At 37.0% G+C, this 22,880-nt stretch overlaps 1 protein-coding gene across 3 annotated transcripts in view; it reads right to left on the minus strand.

The window, feature by feature from the left end:
- Window positions 1-22,880, minus strand: part of ppp2r5eb (protein phosphatase 2, regulatory subunit B', epsilon) — a 35,057-nt gene that overhangs the window by 2,608 nt on the left and 9,569 nt on the right. The window contains exons 1-12 of one of the 3 annotated variants that reach the window (XM_048205705.1): window positions 16,381-16,579; window positions 10,087-10,283; window positions 8,971-9,072; window positions 8,321-8,413; window positions 8,064-8,194; window positions 7,917-7,976; window positions 5,353-5,461; window positions 5,213-5,266; window positions 5,055-5,105; window positions 4,780-4,899; window positions 4,419-4,546; window positions 3,008-3,109 (exon numbers count right to left, since the gene is read on the minus strand). In XM_048205705.1, coding sequence (XP_048061662.1) covers window positions 3,008-3,109; window positions 4,419-4,546; window positions 4,780-4,899; window positions 5,055-5,105; window positions 5,213-5,266; window positions 5,353-5,461; window positions 7,917-7,976; window positions 8,064-8,194; window positions 8,321-8,413; window positions 8,971-9,072; window positions 10,087-10,212 — 1,076 coding nt within the window. In that variant the 5' untranslated portion in view covers window positions 10,213-10,283; window positions 16,381-16,579. Of the gene's footprint in view, window positions 1-3,007; window positions 3,110-4,418; window positions 4,547-4,779; window positions 4,900-5,054; window positions 5,106-5,212; window positions 5,267-5,352; window positions 5,462-7,916; window positions 7,977-8,063; window positions 8,195-8,320; window positions 8,414-8,970; window positions 9,073-10,086; window positions 10,284-13,977; window positions 14,125-16,380; window positions 16,580-22,880 lie in introns of those variants that run through there. The other 2 variants (XM_048205706.1, XM_048205704.1) reach the window with 2 other exon arrangements.

The raw sequence follows: 22,880 nt of genomic DNA on the forward strand, positions 1-22,880 counted from the left end.
AGCGCATACGCTCTGTTGGCACTCCTCAAAGTGAAAGTGCAAACATCATTTAAATCACCATATCACATTTAGGGGGCTTTCACAATTGGCATGTTTGTTGCGGTCCGAGTCGGAGCGTGATTGTTCCCAGTGCCCCCTGCAGCATTGGTCTGGTTTCACACTCAGCTTGATTCTCTTGAACCCTGGTGCATTTGTGTTCATCTTGCATCATCACAAATGTGCACGCCACATGATAGAAAACACAAACCTGCTAATTTCATAGTTTCTCATGCTTGCTATAGAATAATGCACAGACTGATAGTTATGTTGTATACAGTATGGTCTTGGAAATTAATTGTCTTAGTTATTTCATTTTAATTGGTCAGGATTAGTTATAACATATGCTTGAACGCGGGATGTAATGTCATGAGATGAACACATGCTATATTTTTTTAAAATGTATTAAACTCACAACAATATTATGTATCTCTCATGACTTTATATCCCACATTGAAGCATATATTGGGAGATTAGTTTTTTATATGAATTAAGTATATAAATAAATGTTTGTCGTATGGTGATACTTTATGACAGTTGGTGAAATAAAACCACCTGCCGGTAAATTCGTGCAACAGTCTGAGTGGCCAATTAGAAATTAATTTCTTTGTAGTGTATAGAACAGCAACTTGGAAAAAAGACAAGACAGAAAAGGTAAGAAGCGATATTTGAGAAAAGAGCATATTAATCTTATAGCCACAGTCCCATGGTGGAACTAACTTTACCCAGCGTCCGATCATTTCCGATTCTTGTGAAATTGGCTAATTGCACTCGTTATGCGCATAAACACTGCAGGCTCACTTTCGCTCATATATCCAAGGTAAATAATCAACACTATTATCCCTTACATGAGTCATTCCACGAAACCGGTACGATTTAGACTTGCACATTTTTAGATTTTTTACCAAAATGTATTACTTTTCTGAACACCCCACAACATTAATGACATATTTAACTTCCAGAAAAACATATTTTCCCATCTCAGGCATCAAATCCCTATTATTATTGGTCATTATTTTACAGTTATGAACACTATGGGAGCTCTCTGAATATTATTATAAAATGTATTTGTGATCAAATCAACATTTTCCTATTAATCAGATGTCCCTCACACTAATTCAGTAATTGCAAATATAAAAGTTAGATAAAATCTCACACTTGGGCACACAAATGGGCACTTTTTGTGACAGCAACCTCATCATTTTTGATCAAAGGCTTAACTTCAGAATTTGAACTAAAATCAGTATTCTTATGATTGCTCTGAACATTTCAGTCAGAGTTCAACAAACTTTAAATTACTTTTTCATAAACTTAAAAAAATAAAAATGTAGGTGTGACGGGGTTGAGTGATTTTTTGCCCAAATTGGCCACTGCTCTAAATCTAGTGAATAAATGGAGAGCACACGGCATGCATTATATTAAGAAATCATGAATAAAGTTGAAATAACAAAAGATAATTTTCAAAAGTAATAGTTTTCTATCTTTAATCGATGTAACGGGGTTGAGTCGTTAAGTTTGACAAACAAACACAATTTCACAACATAATTTAGTTATAATTATTAAAAAGGTGGTAACTTGCCTGTGTCTGCTCACAATGTTGTTCGGAAGACTTCTATGATGTCACTTCCTATTAACGGTGTCACATAAGTATCGGTTCATTATTTTTATAGGGGGAGAATGGTTTGTGTAACGGGGTTGAGGGGTTACTGAAGTACGGAACTAAATAATGTGATTTTAATGAATAATCCCAAATTTACTTACATTACCAGCAAAAAAGAACAGATGGATATTTATGGGAATGGCAAAATGTATTGACTTTTTTTCTCATTTTATTATTCATATACCAATTACACTTTCATAGAAGGCCTTGAGGGACATGACAAAATAGGTGGTGTCAACTGAAAAAAACAATATAAAGATAAAATGTATGTCATGTTTTTAAACATTATTAAAAGGAGACATTTCAATTAATACAAAAAGCTTTTAACAATATATTTTGGTGACCCAATAGATAAAAATACACTGAAAAAGGTCAGAGGGACTCAAATTGTACTGATTTCGTGGAATGACTCATGTGTTTTATTTAACTAAATCAGGCGTGTCCAAACTCGGTCCTGGAGGGCCACTGTCCTGCAGAGTTTAGCTCCAACCCCAATTAAACACATCTGAACCAGCTAATCAAGGTCTAATTAGACTTACTAGAAACTTTCAGGCAGGTGTGTTGAGGCAAGTTGGAGCTAAACTCTGCAGGACAGTGGTCCTCCAGGAACGAGTATGGACACCCCTGAACTAAATACACCATAATCGGCTAAAACGCATGAGCAGGTTACTTTATTTCCTGAACAAGTGCGCACCCGAGTCCGTGTTGCTTTCACATTCACACGAATTGTGCCACAGTTTGAGTGCAACTGAATTCAGACCACGTCCTTCAGGCAGTCTCTGATTGTGTACCCCAGTAAACAGCCAGTGTGAAACCACCCTTAGTTTTAGTAGTATGATTATTCTAAGCGGTTTATTTAAAGGTTTATTCTTCTATGTATAGTTCATTAATGGACATAGTGAGCACCAGGAGAGTCTGTGCTTGTCGGTGCAAGAGATCCAACTAATGCCTACATTAAAAGTGCCATTACTGCATGAGGGAAAAAAATGAAAGTTTACAGAGTTATAGTGACATTTACTACATTAAGCTACTATATATAATGTTGAATATAATGTATAATAATGCAATGGGGGAAATGTTTGGGTTATGATAATAATAAAATAATATAATTTAATAATAATAATTATAATAAAACATCTCTTCTTTATTTTGGCAAAAAATATTGCGATAGTATCATATCGTGAGTTCAGTATCACGATTTGTATCGAATCGGTATACCCCTAATAAGCAAGTAGGCAAGCCAAAGAGCCACGTGTCAGATTAATGCATAATAATAATAAAAAAAAAAGAAGAAAAAAAAACCCAGCTCACCTCTGACGATCTGACTTGTAAGTGGACGTGAGTTCATCAAACAAAGTGCTGTTCATTTCCATGAAGGCCTTCAGAACATTATAGACTAAAGCTACTATGGCCCTGAAAGCAGAAAAAGAGAAAGAATTAGATCATTTAAAGGTGCTCTATGTAAGAATGACAGCTAGTGGTTGAAATGGGCACTGCAGTCCAAATTCAAAATATTGTTTGCCCGCCCCCTCCTCAGACTCAAAGCACTTACGGTTGCCAGTTTGAAGACATGCAACAGGAGCGAAATTGAGATTGGAAGGCGAGGAGATATCAGTTGATATGTTGATAGGAGTTGATATCGCATTTTAATATGCTCCCGTTTATAGAGATTTTTAGATGGATGCTGAGGCTTTTTAGGTCGGGTAGAATCTGCGATCTCTGACCCAGTTTGTTCACTGGCTTCCATGGCTGCAATTCGCTGCATGTGTTTTCCACCAACTGGCAACCCGGGGTGGCGAAATACTATTGGGTAATTTGGCAAGGTGCGGACTTGCACAGACCAAAACAAAAACAGAAATTCCGACACGGAACGCAAATTTCAAAGTAAAATAACTGGCTGTAGCAATGGTTTTCAGAGAAAAGAATATGTGAACAGAGCATGTTTAATAAATCTCCAAACATATTACAATATTTTTATGCTTTAGCATAAAAAAGCTTACATAGAGCACCTTTAAAGCACTTGTTACACTGAAAATGGAAGGACAGGACATGTTTACTCCAGTAGATGGCAATATCCAATTAATGCTGGACAGTGATAACAGTGTTGTGTTGTGTATATCACATACAGATACCGGATCTTTTTCATTTATTCAATCAAAAATACAGTGAAAAAGGCAATATTGAAAAAAGAAAAAAAAAGTTACAATTTAAAATTGTTTTCTATTTTAATATATTTTAAAATTTAACTCATTCCTGTGATGGCAAAGCTACATTTTCAGCAGCCATAACTCCAGTCTTCAGTGTCACATGACCACTGAAAAGCTTTTTCAGGATTCTTTGATGAATAGAAAGTTCAAAAGATTCTTGCTAAACAAAAGTATTAATTTATTTAAAAATTCTTACTGACTCCAAACTTTTGAACAGTAGTGAATATAGCCACTTTCACACAAAACCTAAATTAACTTCTCCAATAAAGGAACCACATCTGATATATCAAAAAAGCAATGCGTGAAAACGTGTTTATTTTTTAAATTACATTTAATTTAATTTAATTATATTAATTAATTATTTTCTAAATTAAACAACATTTTTATGGTTTTCCCAATAGTGCCTGAGAGAGTTTAGAAATTAAGGGAAAAGCAGGGAATGTGACAGGAAGAAAAGTCTCACAGACTGCAGTGTCGGTGTTAAATAATATCAGAAGAGTGTGGCTTTGACTCACGGGTTCCAGTGTTCTTTGGAGATCCGGTACAGACTTGTGAACATTATGGGAAGAATCACGTTGGAGTTCTCCTCAATCAGACTCATGATGTACTCATTATTCCAGTAGTACAGAGCTCTCTCAGCCACCTGGACACACATGGACACATCTGGAGTCTAAGCTCATAATATGATGTATAATTTATTTTGCATCTTGATGTAAACAACTGTCAGTTGCTACTTTCATAAGCATTTTGATAAAAATCCATACTTTTACATACAGGTAAAATTGTGGTGAAAACTGATCTGTTGTGAAATAGCAAAGATTTTTTATATTTGGACCAGTTTAATTCAGTCTTGGACAAGAGTGGGTTTTCGCATACCTGAAAATGAGGGCTGGAGACACATTTAGAGATCTGTTTGAAAAGAGGCTCCTGGATCTTCACAAACTGCGTGGGCTCAATCACATCCAGAATCTCCTCCAACTCTCCTAGGAACATGACCTACACACACATCAATGCAGACAATCAGAGCAGTGAATAAAGAACAATAGTGAATGCATCCTAAATCGTCATAAACACTTCCACTGTCCTGAAATCATGACTGATCAACCTCATGCTGTGAATTAGCTCTATTCAGGAGACTGCGTTCATCTCACCTCTTTCTGACTGCAGGTTTTAGGCCAGAATTTCAGCAGACCTCTGATAACCTGTTAAAAGTGGGAAAAACATGAGAATTGTTAAATAAATGGACTAAAAAAAAAAAAAAAAAAAGAGATGATCAGTGAAAGGCTTTGCACATGTGTAGTGCACTTACTGGTTCTGTTAACGCTGGGTCTTTCTCTAGGAACTGTACAATACAATACGCCAGCTGCAAAAACAACAGGAATTTCATTGACAGGATCAACACTGCAAAAAGTGAACTCATCTGAATCTTTTAACACGCATGGGCAGTACCTGTGCGTGGAAAAGCGAGAGGCTCCTGACGGTGTGAAGAGGAATCAAAACTTTCACCAAAAACTGCTTGTGCTCGGCCTTCAGCGGCAGAGCGAAGCCATTGATGATGCTGACAGGAGACAAACACAACTTTCACTAACAGAATTCTAGGAACGAACGATTGAGTAACCCTGAATTTACCCCTACAGTCAGCACAATGCAAAACTCACTATCATTTAATCATCAGGGTTTTTCTGCCAATTTAATCATATTTGATGGAAATTCCTGAGAAGACCGTGCTATAACCTTCAGTTCTGAAGTTTTATAAGCAAGCATGACAAAAGCTGCAGCGAATGTCAAGATCTTTAGTGAATAACAATTTAATTACAGCCTGTTCCTCACAAAAAGCTTTTGTCTGGCCAAGACTTAGAACGATCACATGAGCATGGGCTATTTTTATAAAGCCCCTGGAGACTGTATGATTTTACTGTATGGAAACTTCTGCTCTTGTCATATGGTTATACAATAACATGAAGGTAAATAAAAGACAATTTTTTTTATTTTCAAATTAACCTTCCCTCTAAGTCTTAAATGTTTAGACGATCAAGAATAACTCATATCTTATGTTAAAGAAAATCCCAACTGCAATTAATTATGTTAAGTGACTGAAATGATGTAAATAGCAAACTTAGGGTGTGTAAAAGGCATGATTTTACCCCAAACCAGTAAAGGGCAAACCGTGCCCTGCAGCCAACTCTAAAGATTTCATTGGTTATGTCAATGACAGTGCTGATTGCATACACAACACACATAAGCCATATTTGGTGGCACATCCTTGTAGATATTATTAACTTGTTTGGGGGGGAAAATAAATCAATCACGCATGTAAATGAGCATGAGTTAAAGGCTAGCAGTTAAGAAAACTAACCCATGAAAAACCCTAATTATGCAGTTTGAGGTCTACTAATTCTAATAACAAAAACACAACTGTACAGCTTTAAGATAAAAGTTGGCATATAATGGAAATGAAACCTGTCTATTTTGTAAATGCATCTTATTGATCTTAAAAGACAAAAAAAAAAGAAGAAGAAAAAAAAAAAAGATTTTGACCTTATTTTTAATCAAAATGCCATAACTCAATCATTTGGGCCCAGTTGTCCAAAAGTAATCTGATTGGACTTCGGCTAATAGACTGGATCAAAATTGAAAAAAGGATTCTGAAATCGGATTAGATCACAAAATCCAATCTTGGTTTTGATCTAGATCAAATCATCAGTTTGTGCTGTTCAAAACTTTTTAGCAAGATCAGGATACCAGATTATCCTGATCCCAGCAGAAGGGTGGATTTCAAAAATGTAATAGAACTTTAAAACTGGTCAAAAAATATAACATTTATATTGTGTAATGTATACATTAGTTTAACTGTTAAAGTAATAAATTAGAAGTATTAGGCTACCTATTAAGCGTTTCAGTATGTAAAGGGAAAAAAAACAAAAAAGATCAATTTTGGCAACATAAAATAATCCCCCAAACAGTTCAAACAAAATTATTTAATTAAATATATTACTGAAGGTAATTTAAGTGTTTTTTTAAATTACTGTATATAAATTGGCACAATCATTGGCGATGAACCAGTCAAAAGTAGTTTTAACAATTGCATCCCTTATTGAATGTATATCCGTTTCCCTGCATCCCAATGTGCATACTATCCACCTTATCCGGCCTAAATAGTATTAAATATTACTAATATCACATACTATTTATAATGAATAGTATGCAAATTGAGATGCAGGCTTTGTTTTTGTTATGGGTCACATGAGGGGCTGCGGAAACTAACGGGGTGATGAGGAAAAATATGAGATGGGAGTAAAAATGTATTTTATTGTTTTAAATTGCTGTTAAATTGTTTTGTGTTCACTGCATTAATGCAAAGTTTCTTGGGGGAATGCAAAAGCATCAAAATATATAATTTTTCTCCAATTTCATGTTTCTTTTTCCATCACCATGTCCCTTTAGTGTTTAAAGGAAAATGAAGATTGAAGGGAACGTTTGTTTATGTTGTTTTCTTAAAGTGACCTCACATCGACTCTTCTACCTGTTGTCCTTTACATAGCTAGCAGCCTACATTGTGAAATGCAACCCCATTTGGAGCGCTGCTAATCCAGATTTGGTAATCTGAAAAGGTGTGTATCTGGATCAGTGTGATCCAGTCCTATTTTGCTTTGAAACCAGCACAAAAGTGAGATGGATTACCTGAACATGGGATTTCCAAATCTAGACAAATCTGATCCACATTAAACTTTTTGAACAACTGGGCCCAGGTGATATGTCATACTTCTCTCTGGTATGCCAGACTTCTCCAATCATTTAGTTTGCCTAAACCCCGCCCCTTTTTTTACAATTGACTGCAAGTTTGCATTCCAATCTGCCTCCAGCCAATTAACAACTGATGGAGAGACCCAAGTCCCCGCCAAACATTGTTTCTTTTTCTAATAATCCATTTCACTCGGATGTATTTCACGATACAGAAGAAATGATCTGTAACTACTTTCTTTACATTGTGAGTTAAAAAAATTACAACTCACCTGCCCAAAATCTCCAACAATTCTGCAACTCCATTGAAGTGCTCAGTTTCATAAACAAAACTAAGAATGAGAGAGACAGAGATGAATAGTTGCACTTCATTCCTGCATGTGCAAATATAATGTAAATTGTCAAATTAGATCCCTCACCGTAGAAAAATATTATTAATTTGTTTTCGTATAAAAGCTCTCAGTCCCAGGAATTTTCCGTAGATTCTGTGTAAGACTGTCTTCAGGTAATCTCTCTCCCGAGGGTCCTCGCTGTCGAACAACTCCAGCAGCTGACACGACAACAGATGGACAAAGCACACAAAAAACAACAAAAAGAAGAAAAAAGGATGAACAAGTGTTACTGAGAAAAAATTAATTGAGAAATTTTTTTTTTTTTTTAAAAAGAACATCCTCACCTGTAAGACAAATTTCTGGTCTATGTACTTTTTGGCAATGCTGGGTTGAAACTCCTGACTCTCCAAAAAACGAATGAAGAACTCATACACCAGCTGAGAAGAGAAAAGGAGAGAGAGAGAGAGTTTGTGTTATTTGGAGTTCTTTGAACTCAGCATGCATGCAGAGAGAAACAGAGAAAGGGAAAAGGTCAAAGGTCATGGTTCAGCTGAGGTCACAGTCACAGGACACACTGTTACTGCCACCAGTGGTCTTTGCCATTATAAGAGGTTGGAAGAAAAAAAGAAAAAGACAAGGAACACAGTTGGGAATGTGGCTTTCAATATTGGATTTTTTTTTTCCGCATATGAGAAAGCAGGGATTAATAACGAAATGAAAGAGAAAAGTTTTACCAGGAAGGTTCTCCTTGAGATATGCATCTCATTTCTAAAGGAGTCCTGGAAGCATACAGTGAGTACACACACACACACAAACACACACAAAGGGTCAGAGTGTGTGTACAAACCCTCAAAAATACACACACAGACAAACATGCTGAAACAAATAAAACAGACAGGAGCTCTACACAAGGAGAAAGGGACCAGAGTACACAACAATATTCTCAAAAACCTCCTCTGCATACACACAGACACACACACACACACACACACACCTGTAAATGTGGCCATGAGGCCTCTAGAGTGGGTTCATCCTCCTCTGGGTCAAACTCATTACTGTCACTGGGCGGAAGAGTTCGGAATATATTATAGGACACCTGAGAAAGAGAGAGAGATGTAATATAATAATAAGATGTGGGGAAAAAAACTTAATTTAATTAAAACCTCTTAATCAAATATTACAGACCATTCAATGACCATCTGATGCATATTTCACACAAAAAGACAAGCTTTCTTAAAATCTCATGCTCCAATCAGATTGGCTTTCTGTAACTCCTGGGAATCAGTGTGCACAGGTTTGTAATGTATTAGTCAACCCTGTTGGAGTGTCTGTCTGTATTTGTCCACGTATAGCGCAGTTTAATAGTTGTTTAGTACACATGCAAAACATTACAAAACATAATTATTGACATTTAAATTCACATTACACCTTTTAGGCAATTTAATTCATTTCAGCACCGCCGTGTATGTCTCACATACACAATTGCACTGTGTATATCAGCATTATCTTGGCCAATATCACCAGATACTGGCATCAGAATCGACTTTTGGTGAAATCCACATTAGTTGACCATATTTTATCAATCAACTATAATTTAAAGGTTTGTACAATGTCATAAAAATAATTCTAATTCTAAAAATTTCTTCCAAATTCCAAAGACATTTTTTAGAATTTTTAAGAAATTATTCAATTACTTGCTGAAATGTTTCAGCGAGTATGCATTATCTTGATTAAACATGTCAAAAAGACATTTATAATGTTACAAAAAATGTTACACATAAATGCTGTTCAAAGAATCCTGAAAAATGTATCATGATTTCCACAAAAATATTAAGCAGCACAAATGTTTTCAACATAAGAGATGATGCTTGTGTACTATATCAGCATATTAGAATGATTTCTGAAGGATCATGTGACTGAAGACTGGAGTATTGCTGAAAATTCAGCTTTGACATCACAGGAATAAATTACATTTTAGAAAATTCAAAACAGAATACCAAAATGACTCTCTGATGCCACATTGATTATTCAAATCCAAAGTCACATTATCCCATTTAGGTAAATGTATGAATCCTGTCCAGAGATAGATGATGCACTTTTAGGTACTCACCATTTTGACGACCTCTGGGTAGGCCTGTTCTGTGAGGTATCCTCGGCTGACTGTGACATAATCAACAAGCTCATTGAGGGTTGAGCGCTTGTATTCTTTCATCTTCAGGTCTGACAGTGTGTCCATGAAATCAAAGACAGCACAACACTGCTGAAGTTTCTTCAGGAACAACTCCGGCTGCTCCTGAGCAGAGACGTCTGCGCACAAACAAACACACACACATGAGAAACATGAAAAAAAAAAAGTTGAAAAATGGCCAGCAGAAACTTTGCGAAGGGCGTGTTCACAAAAGCACTTAAGTAAAAGGTTCAGGGTGTTCTTCCATACATACAAACACTATCTGACTCAGATAACGCCTGAGAGAAAAGGTAATAAGGGGATTCATTTTAGTGTGTAAACTTAGTAAACATGCCAGACAAGACAAAAGATCCCATATCTTACTTAATGAACAGAGGAAAAGATTTGAGGATGTGAGGATTACACCAGGTCAGTCATCAGACGTCACAATGCGCAGTTTTCCATTATCCAAGAACTGTGAAGGACTCAACTATGTAAACTAATCAGTGGGCAGAACAGGAAGGGCGAGAAACCTAAACTTCCTAGAGTTCAAAACCAATTTTCTGACATAACCGCTCACATGATGGCAGAACGCTGATTTAGAAGCATGTCAATGCTGTGGTTTGAGCACTCGACCCACTAGTTTGGTTGTGTTAGTTGGGTCAGTACCACCTAACTGATAGACTTTGAACCATCACCATCATGAAGTTTAACATGGGGTTTAACAAAGGACTCACTTATCTTTTTAATAAAAACTGCCCCAACACAACCACACTTGGTAGTTACTCATGTATAGAGAAGAAATAAAGCAACCTCTGCATCTGTTTTCAGGCCTTCCCGCTCCTTAAGGTCTCTCCAGGGCTGGAAACTTCTCTGATATTAATGTAGGTGCTACCTCTTGCCTGATCACAACCCTTCTTTTTAAAGTTATATTCTCCTGGCCTTTTCCTTTTATATTTTCTCTGCTTTCTATAGTCTATAGTCGTTCTGATAATGTTTGTCTTGTGCTCTGAGCTCTCTCTCGTCCCCCATCATGAGTGTGTATCAAGCGGCAACCTCCCCCAGTTTCTCGTGAAGCCAATACAGAAGTGACTTAAACTGCGATTCATCGACTGGCTGCTAGGGACAGGCTGCAAAAGGGAGCAGAATCTCATTGACCATCATGTTAAAACAGCCAAGTTTACAGCAAAAAAAAACATGTTTACACTCCGGTTCAAATTGTGTTTTGGTCTATACTGCTAATTTTGCCCTTCATGACAACTCTGAGGGGGGTGAATTTTTTTATAACTCATTCGTTTAAATTATATTAAGCCTTAAAGTTCTGCATAATTAAGGGCGTGGTCACTTGAGTGACAGGTGGATTGGCGCTGCTGTCTGTGAGCTGTCATGTCACCTCAGCAGCTAATTTCAGCCACTGAATTTGGCATCTCAGCCATATTTGTGCCTTTTTCCTGGATTATTTTATACAATATATGGCTTGCTGCATACTCGAGACAGATGTCAGTCTGTGTACATGTGCTCGCATGCGGAACACACGTTGTTGGATCGTCGTGGCATTGGCTAAAAGTTTTGTTCCTGAGATTTACTACAATGACAATACCAGGAGGATATACAACTCCGACAGCACTGCTTGGATATAACTAAAACTGCTGCACTATTTTGAAAAATTATACTTTGGACACGTGCTCATTAGTTTGAGAGAACATTTGAGAGTTATACAGATATCTGGTACCTATATATGTACGAATAGAGTTTTACATTATAAACGATGCTCAGATTGCATCCTTTCTTGAAGAACGATGATGGAGAGCAAATCATTCCGAAGATATGTAATGCAAACGATGGATAATATATAAAGATTTCATGGATTTAACGCTTTCTTGAACAAAAAGTAATTTGTTTTGAAATGAACATTTTACCCAAGTGCAACGGACTGGATTCATCTCGCGATCTCCATTTTATTATAAAGGTATGAAGTCCCAGTTGATTTTTTTGTGTTATTTGCACACCCCACACAAATTAATTAGCCTACTGGCGTTGGAGCATCTATAACGTTATCATAAAAAAAAATCACCGTAGATTGACAGTAAACCTTTAGTACTTTCTAATGATATTGTTATCTTTATTAATATTTTAGATAGGATCTAAGATAGATATGCTAGGCGGGCGTGGTTTCAGCAACAAGTCGCATGGGCTCCAAACACGTCCCGCCTCTTTGCCCATTTTCAGTTATCCGGGAGTGACGTGCGGTGATGCGCAGCTAAGATGGCAGCGGCCTCGTTTTCTCTTCAAAACTGCTGTTCAGAACTCTATGGGTGACGTCACGGACACTATGTCCATATTTTTTTTTACAGTCTATGGTGTGTATACGCCAAGTGTGCCCGATCCTCTTTTCAACAGCGTTTTTCAAAAATTGTGTCAAACCTGGTTTGAACGGTCGGAGTCATATACTGTATGACAGACAAAAATAACCATTTACTTCTCGTTTCCTGAAGCGTTTTAGAGAAAGTATCACCTTTTCTGCTGACCGTGTTTCTGTTACTGTTGTTAAAGTCGTCATGAAATCAAAATTGACCCTATTTACTTTGTTAGCACATATTACTAGTCTTGTGGTAAGTTAATACACAGAAAAAAATAGTTTGTCGTGGTAATCTGTAATCAAAATCTGAAAAGTTACTTCCGGCCTGGAATGGCGTTCCTTCTCTGATGACGTCAGTTTGACGGCTTGGGTTGAAAATGCTTAAACCACTCCCCTCCAACCGTTAGTCTGCTACGAGCCAGAGATGGAGAGGAGGAGCGCTAAAGTAAAACCTTGCCCTCTATTCAATATTCCGTTTCACTTGGAAATACGTCACAACACTGGAGAAAAGTCATTTGCAACTTTCGGTTCATGGGGACTTTAAAGAGTTAGTTCACCCAAAAATTAAAATTCAGTTGTCATTTATTCACCCTCATGTCATTTGGAATGACATGAGGGTGAGTAAATGATGACAGAATTTTCTTTTTTGGGTAAACCAACATTTGGGTGTCATCTGCAACTCTTACTGTGCTTTACGTCTTTAGCCGAGGAGAGAAGCAATGCACACGGAAACAGAAAGGGCTTGAACGAAGTGTGTTTGGCTCTAGACAAAAATATCAGAGAATATAGTGCCGAAACATGGTTATCATGAATGACCCTGGGCTCTTGTGGTGTGTACTGCTCTGTTGTTTTGACATGCTTCCAAAGTCCCTTATTCTATAGCCTTTGGTGCTTCTCTCTTTAAACTGAAGAACCAGTAAAAAGGTGCTACAGTTGTCATTTTGTCTCGTGGACCGGTTGGAACCAAGCCTGGGACTGGAACGGGACCACGAGACGAAATGACAACTGTAGCACCCTTTTACCGGTTCTTCAGTTTAAAGAGAGAAGCCCATCAAAACAACAGAGCACACCACACCACAAGAGCCCGTGAGTCATTTATGATAACCACGTTTCGGCACTATATCCTGTCCGGTATTTGAAAATATAAGAGTTGAAGTCTTTAACATACAAGAAGCAAATGGCACACAAGACCGCACGACTCTCAAGGAAAATACAGAACCAACACAGATCCACAGAAATTTGACAGATCAACTTGCTCTATGAAAAACAACACCAGGACCACAGAACGTCGCAACCTGAACAACCAAATGTGCAGAATAAAAGAAACGCTACAGATAACAGGGCAGTCAAGAACAGTGGAAAGACAGAGCAAAGACTGATACAGCAGAGAGAATATTCAGATGAGCCGTTTTCTAAAGCAGTCACACATCTAGATGAAAGACAGCCGTACCATTGCTAAATTTAGACACACTCACAATGGCAGTCATTTTGGCTCAGGTGATTCAATCACTTGCAGTTATTTTCCATTTGTGTCCAGATTGATTTCTTGATCCTGTCAGTTTAACAGTCAGTCCACAAAACAGAAGGTTTTGAGATGTTAAGACACGCTTAAGTAAAAGGTCTGAAGTGTAATAAACTAAACAGAAGGTGTGCAGTGAGACATTAAAGAGAAACAGATCTCCAAGATGCAGCTACACATTCATATAAGGTGACACCTCGTGCTGCTTTACAACACACACACACACACACACACACACACACACTCACACTCACACACACACTCACACACACACACACACTTTAAAAAACCTTGGTGGGGAAAACCCCACTTCGATGGAATGGTGGTCTTGGATTACATTAGAGAGACTGTTTGTGTGTTTTAAAATGCACAGAGAGAGAGAGTAAGTACTGGTTACAAAGTTGTGTGTCTAGTTACTTAGATGCAATGCATGTGTGTGTGTGTGTGTGTGTGTGTGTGTGTGTGTGTGTGTGTGTGTGTGTGTGTGTGTGTGTGTGTGTGTGTGTGTGAGTTGTTCCAACAGGTGGAACCAGCAGGTGACTTTTACAGAGCCAGAGACTGAGAAGGAAATGTACTGTATGCATTTAATGCAAACGTGCACACACACACACGCACACGCACGCACACACAGGCACACATGCGCATGCACACACACATACATACACGCACACACAGAGAGAGTTCCCTGAATCTAAAGGGAAGGCCTTTTTCACTTGGGCATGAAACAGCAAGTCTGCAACAGTTACAAAAAGCTGAACATTTTAAGTTAAAGGAACAATCCACTTTTTTGGAAAATAGGCTCATTTTCCAACTCCCCTAGAGTTAAACAGTTGAGTTTTACCGTTTTCGAATCCATTCAGCCGATCTCCAGTTCTGGCGGTACCACTTTTAGCATAGTTAATTGAATCTGATTAGACCATTAGCATCTCGTTCAAAAATGGCCAAAGAGTTTCAATATTTTTTCTATTTAAAACTTGACTCACCTGTAGTTGCATCGTGTATTAAGACCGACGGAAAATGAAAAGTTGTGATCTTACGCAACGTTTCTTACAAACGTCTCCATGGTTGCAAGGCACGCTCCCTGTGCAAGCAGGGGGTCACAACCGCTGCGTAATATCATTGCACCTGCTGCACCCATGGTACGGCAGCAAAGTTCCTTGATTATTACGCCGGAATGAGAGTATAGTTCGTAGCCATATTGGACTAGAAAATCACAACTTTTCATTTTCCGTCGGTCTTAATACACGATGCAACTACAGGTGAGTCAAGTTTTAAATAGAAAAAATATTGAAACTCTTTGGCCATTTTTAAGCGAGATGCTAACGGTCTAATCAGATTCAATTAACTATGCTAAGCTATGCTAAAAGCAGTACCGCCAGAACCGGAGATCGGCTGAATGGATTCGATAACGGTAAAACTCACCTGTTTAACTCTAGGGGAGTTGGAAAATGAGCCTATTTTCAAAAAAAGTGGAGTGTTCCTTTAAGGCTGATTATAGATAAAATGGCTGTTATTTTTTTTAAATACATTTTATTATCTAAATAAATTAAACTGTTATAAAATGTTACAACTGAATTTAGACAATCACAACTTTATGGTAGTACAGTATGAAAAATGGATATTCATTTTGAGGCTCGCCAAGTATTACATTTAAGAGTGTTATTAAATTATTAGTGTTTTAGAAAAGAACTTTAAATGAGCATTAGCTGAAGACAAAGGTAAACTGAATTGACAAACAGATAAAATCAACAATTAAAACAATTAAATGCGCACTATCGGCTAATATATAAAAAAATTAACAGTTTTAAGTAAAATTAATAGCAATTATACTGGCCAATAACCAATATTGGTTGGGGCCATTTATAATTATAATGCACAACACAAGGATATAAGCAGTAAAAGAAGGAAAATAGTATATATAGTAATTTAATTGTCCTTTATTTAACCAGGTAAAAACTTCCTGAGATTAAAAATATGTTTTTCAAAAGTGATCTGGCCAATGTGACTGGCCACAGAAATTCTCACAATATGACAATTATTAAAAAACATGACTTTCCCAAATTAGTTTTCCAATTAGAAGAACTATAGTGATTTGTTTGTGAAATAGGCAGTATTATGGGCTGTATATTCATTTTTTTAGTGCAGTCAGAGAGGGCAACGCAGTAGCAACACAGCTACAAAACAGATATTTGCAGTAACGCTGCAGATGCAGCAAGCTGAAGTGACACTCCTGAATAGCTGGTTCTACACACATGCAGTTACAACCAGCCCCCAAAACACCAAACAACACGCTAAGCGACATACATCTACAGAATGACAAAAATAACACCATGACCACCCGCTCTTCTCTATCACTCACTCAGACAGGTCTCTCTCTTTCTCTGGATTTCCTACTCGTCGATCACTCCAGGGAACCAGTTGATAGTGAAAGTATTTGAAAAAGTAAATCACAGATAACTGTTTACAAGCCTTGTGTGTGTGTACAGTGCACAGAGCTGCAGCTCCACAGAGGAACCCATGGGATCAGGTGTCGGAGCTGAGCCCACGGAAACACGGACGGGCTCTGTGTCTAACGTTCTATTTTCTGCCTTCCTCGTTTTAAACTCAAGCCCACAAGGTCAGAGGTACAGCGTAGACCCCAATGATTTGTCTGCACTTTACAGGCCTCGCTGTTGCGACAACTCGTTGGGCTGGAAATGTATCTATGGTGACCAGAACACGTGGCTCAATAACACAAGCAGCAGACCACACAGATTGAGACTCTATAGCAGTAAATGAGTGTTGTTTATAATTAAAAACATCTAATATGAAGTATATTTTTCAAGATCTTACTTCTCATTTTTACTGAACTAGTCGCAGAGAAAAGTAGTCAACTTGTTGGCGAGGTATTGTTTACCTTATGTAAATGACATGTCGTGCAGCATCAGCAGTCTGACGGCCAGCTGGAGAAAATGTCCCACGCAGCTGGGAAACAAAAGCTTGCATATTTCTACTGATGCTGCTTGTGTTGCCACATCCCACACACTTATAGTTTCTGTTCACCTCTGGACAACATTTGATTTGTTTTGAGGGCAGTTTGTACACTACCACTCAAAAGTTTGGGGTCAGGTTTTTGTTTTTGAAAGAAATTAATACTTTTATTAAGCAAGGATACATGAAGTTGATCAAAAGTAATAGTCAAGACATTTATAGCAAGCCTACAGATTCTATTTCAAATAAATGCTGTTTCTTTGAAATGTATAATTATTAAAGAATCCTGAAAAAAAATTTATCACGGTTTCCACAAAAATATTAAGAGGCACAATTGTTTTCATCATTGGCAATAATAAGAAATGTTTCTTGATCACCAAATCGGCATATTAGAATGATTTCTGAAGGATCATGTGACACCATTACTGGAGTAATGATGCTGAATATTTAGCTTTGGCATCACATATTAAACATATTAAATAATAATAATAAAAAAAGTCTTATTTGAACTGTACAAATATTTCACAATATTACTGTTTTTACTGTGTTTTTGATCACATAATGGTGAGCAGAAGACTTTAAAATCTTATCGACCCTAAACTTTTGAATGGTTGTTCTTACTTTGGCTTGTATGTGAACAGGTCACAATGAAAAGCACATGACAGAGCATCAAATGCAACTGAAGTCACATGATCTGTGACTAGTCTAATTGTTAGAAGTGTTAGAACTAATAGGTAAAGTCATCAGTTATTTTCTATAAAGGTCCAGTGTTAACAGATAAAAGGAAGTGTATGAACTAAACACAAAGTGCAACACATCACTCAATGCCATTAAAATCTGCAAGTCTCTTTAGGAAAGCAGAGTGATGACAGTGCCATCTACTGGCAACTGGGTTTCGTGTTTCAGCTGGGTTGGAGAGTTTAATCCAAAATGAGCGTAAACATCCAAAGACATGACATTTTACATGTTCTGCTGTTGTCTGACTTGCTTTCCTTCTCTCCTCCTTCATGATTATTTTCATAGTTCATTTCTTAAAGAGAGTTCACACAAAAAAATGAAAATTCTGTCATCATTTACTCCGCCTCATGTCATTCCATACCTTAGTGACTTTCTTCTATGGAACAGGAATATCAAAGATATATTAATTAATAAATGTCTCTTTTGGTTTGGTTACAGCATTCTTATTTTTTTTCTTTTGGGACTCGCAGAAAAATGAATGTAGAAAGTTTGGAATGACACGAGGATGAAATGATGACAGAATATTCCTTTCTGATACATCAGAATGGCTCAATTTTTAGCAATGCATTTTATACTTGCTAAATATTCTCTGTAGAAAATTTCTTTAGATTTTTATAGCAAATTTGCGACAAGTGGAAAATATGGCTATAATGTCATGGCTATAATTCTTCCACATACTTTTAAGACTCATTTTTGCAAATTCGACAAAACCTCATCTAGGTCAGCCAGCTAGATAACATTATCTTGATGACAAATCAGCAACCACAACAACGCAGAAAACATCACAGAAAACCAAATGTTTAAGAGTCTGAATGACATAAAATTTGCTTGAGGTAGAGAGTATTAATACTGAAATGTTTTAGAGATTGATAAGTTTTAGAGAATAACTATTCTGCAGACGAACAGCCATTAGATCTGCATCCTTCAACTCTTACTGATGCATGTTCTCTCTCTACTTGTGGAATGTGTCTGAGTGGCGCTTGTTCCTGAAACAGAACAATTCTTTTTTCTAGGGCAGCCCCCGACTAAAGATTTTCCTAGTTGACTATTAGTTGTTCATTTAAAGGATTAGTCTACTTTTAAATACACTTTTCCTGATAAATTTACTCACCCCCATGTCATCCAAGATGTTCATGTCTTTCTTTCGTCAGTCAAAAAGAAATGAAGGTTTTTGAGGAAAACATTCCAGGATTTTTCTCCTTACAGTGGATTTCAATGGCTACCAACAGATTGAAGGTCAAAATTACAGTTTCAGTGCATTCTTCATAACGCTTACACTGAATGTTCTACGCCTTCCCTATTCTACTTACGGAATGAACGCGGCGCCAGTTTCGTTTTTTTTCGTAACTTGAATAGTGAAGGCATAGGACATTCAGTGTAAGCGTTATGAAGAATGCGGAAGAGGAAAGTACGCTCAAGGCGATATTTTGTTTATAAAGCATAAACGGTTGTATTTTTTTTGAAAATGACCGATCGATTCGCTAGATAAGACCCTTATTACTCATCTGGTATCGTTTAAAGCCCTTGAAGCTGCACTGAAACTGTAATTTTGACCTTCAACCTGTTGGTAGCCATTGAAATCCACTTTAAGGAGAATAATCCTGGAATGTTTTCCTCAAAAACCTTCATTTCTTTTCGACTGACGAAAGAAAGACATGAACATCTTGGATGACATGGGGGTGAGTAAATTTATCAGGAAAAGTGTATTTAAAAGTGGACTAATCCTTTAAGCCATATAATGAGCACTTAAAATAAATAAAGTGCTCAAGCGCACACATGCATACAGCTTGCCACAGGGACACGGCAAACATTGCATTCATTTTTCTGAGATCACAATGCAAACACAATAAATAAACTATAATATAAATAACCATCTTATCTTAAAAAACTAAATTTAAAGGGTTAGTTCACCCAAAAATGAAAATTCTGTCCTTAATTGCCCTCATGTCGTTCCACACCTGTAAGACCTTCGTTCATCTTCGGAACACAAATGAAGATATTTTTGATGAAATCTGAGAGGTATATGACCTGTCCATAGACAGCAATTTAACCACTATTTTCAGGGTCCAGAAAAGTACTAAAGACATTGTTAAAACAGTCCACGCAGTAGTTCAACTTTAATTTTATGAAGCGACGAGAATACTTTTTGTGCACAAAAATAAAACAAAAATAACAACATTCATTCAACAATATATTCTCTTCTGTGCCATTCTCATATGCTGTTTTACATTCAGCGCTTCCAGGTTCTACGTCAGAACGCCGACTCAGTCAGCATCATATGAATGTGCAGTAATTGCGCTACTAATTTAGTTCTCAATCTTTTTTGGTCACGCCTCCTTTAATCCTTTAAAAAATCTGAACGACTGATTCATATGGCACACTTAAAACACTTCAGGATTTTTCAAGTCATCATCTGATTGGATGAATTCTACAGGATGTCCGGGAGACGTGCGTGTCACATTCTTCACATTCACATTCAACCGTCCGCTTGGAAACAAAGATTGCTTTACATGTCAGTAGACCTGCCGGTATTCGGTAATACGATATATCATGATAACAAATATGCACAATATTATTACCGTGGGCACTTCAAATTACCGTGAATAGTTATTTATGAATTATTCAGATTTTTAGAATGCATTAAGAATACATTACACATCAACCATTTAAAATACACTTATGCTACATCAAAGAGGCACGCGCACTGATGTAAACAAGACCAACACACATGAGAAGCGCATGGCGGAACGAGTGAAGGAGATGCGCTGAATGAAAGTGCAGCAGATGGCGCTGATGGAACAGCAGAAATGCAGCCGTTACCCCGGAAATCCCCGTAAACAAAGCGGCTGCACTACTACAGAATTTAAATGTTTCAAACAGCCATTCAGATTTTTGTATTCGCAGTGCTGTTCATGACAGCTGACAATGAAAAATGCTTCTAAAGCATTTATTAATCTTAGTTAATGTTAATGTTAAACATTTAATAATGCCTCATTAAAATCAAAAGTTGTAACTATTATTTAATGGACCTGAGCTAACATGAACTAACAGTTGTATTTTATGCTTATTGTTAATGTTAGTTAATGCATTACTTAAAATTAACTAATGAGACCTTATTGTAAAGAGCTAATGTTCTTTATAATTCTTTTGCACTTTAATCTGTTTGAAACATTTGTTTACTTTATGCATTTTTGTGTATTGCTTTATTTTATTTAAATGTTCAGTTCTTTCAGATGTTATTAGAAAAAGTTACTAAACCTGTTATAGTGCGACAACACTTTTTTTGCAACGCATTTCAATATCGTGTTAATACTGTATACCGTGATTAAAGCTTCAGCAATTATCGCAACATGAAAATTTGATGCCGTCACATGCCTACATGTCAGTCAGATGGCCTCTGGGCGGTCCTTGACCAATGAAAGCCGCTATGGAGTCCAGACCTTCTGCCGTCAGTCTGAAGGTCTGGCTATGTGAGAATAGGGGCAGCCCTACTACTTTGTCTATGGACTTGGATCTCTGTACCAGCTTGAAACCTTTCTAGTCGGCTTTAAATCTTTGACAATTTGAACTTTTTCTAATATGCTTATTTAAACATTACTTTATACATTATTATACATAATTTACAGCAACAAACATTATGTAAAGATACATATTTTGGCTACCTTGCGATCTCAAACTCTATACTTATTGGATAAGCCAGATTATTATAATACATGATCGATTATTGTTGTCCTCATGCACATGGACTGTTGCTAGGCTACCATGAAAAAGATTACCGCATTAGCCTATCACATAACTCGCGACACACCATCTCTGTGACCTTTGAGTTAGCGACCCCTGCAGGGAGCGAGATGCTTTGATCCCTTCCAATAATCCTTACTGAGCATTCTGCAGGGGGCAAAGGTCATTGGAAATGCTTTTAGTCACTCCTGCTCCATTTCTAAGACCATCAATGAATAGATTTAACATATCTGATGTCAATAACTTTAATAATGCATCACAAGTGTTATTTACAGGCAATGCAGTGATGGTCTGACATGAAGCAGGTGTCGTTGTCTGTTCTGATAAATGAACGATTGTATTTAGCATTCATTTATGATGAGAGGTAAACAGACAAAGCCTCTGTGGGAGGGCGGTTACCTCAGCAACAGCCAATCAGACGCACTCTACAAATACTAAATCAACCTGTTTGACCGCTCTACACACTGATATGGACTCAAAGGTTATTTGGTCAAACAAACCACATTTGTAGCAGTGAAAACTAGTTACATTGCAGTTCTCATAGGGCTGCACAAATATCAATCATAATCGCTGATTTTTCCATTGACACTGTAATTTATTATTTTTTAATTTGACAGTTTTTCAATTAACTAATTAAACACATTGTACATAGATAAAGCAGTTGTTTAATGATTACTTCTATATATATATATATATTTCTATCAATTATTTTCTCTGCTCCCCTGCAATAATTTCAATAATTTTATCCCTTAAAATTCATCTTTGCTGATAAAAATTACATATATGCTTGAACCAGAAACTGATTCTTCAGAAGGAGTGGAAGAGCCAATTATACAGGCTTGTCTACAAGTCAATGTATCAGAATTGGTAATGAGTTTTATGTATTGCTCTCTACAACGGCAGACACATGGTATTTAAAAAGCTTTGCCATTTTACAAAGATTATAAAAATAGTATATCAGTCTGGCGAGTAAACAACAACAACAACAAAAGTACTAGCTAACGGCAATCCTATTGCCAAGGTGTACGTAGAGGGTTGCTAGTCGGGATTGATTACATGTTTGTGACAGAAGGAAACAGGTACAGTTTCAAACCACGATTTTGAGACTCTCTTTGGTTCACTGCAGTTTTAAGGAGAAAATACTCAGCAAAGGTGTTGACTGATGAATTTGCACATGGTTTGTCTGAAGCATATTAAAAGCACCACACAGGCATATAAACAACATTAAAAACTTTAACAGTCCTAGTTCAAATGCTTGTTTAACTGTAAGGAAGAAGAGGAAAAAGCAAGTGAGAGCAATGGACAAATGTAAGGCACATGACTGCACACACACCCACATTTTCACTCCATTACACACACTCCACAAAAACAAGCTCTTCAGTTCAGACACATGGCTAACTGACAAATCTA

Source organism: Megalobrama amblycephala, linkage group LG10 (genome assembly GCF_018812025.1).
Source record: "Megalobrama amblycephala isolate DHTTF-2021 linkage group LG10, ASM1881202v1, whole genome shotgun sequence".
Classification (NCBI taxonomy): Eukaryota; Metazoa; Chordata; class Actinopteri; order Cypriniformes; family Xenocyprididae; genus Megalobrama; species Megalobrama amblycephala.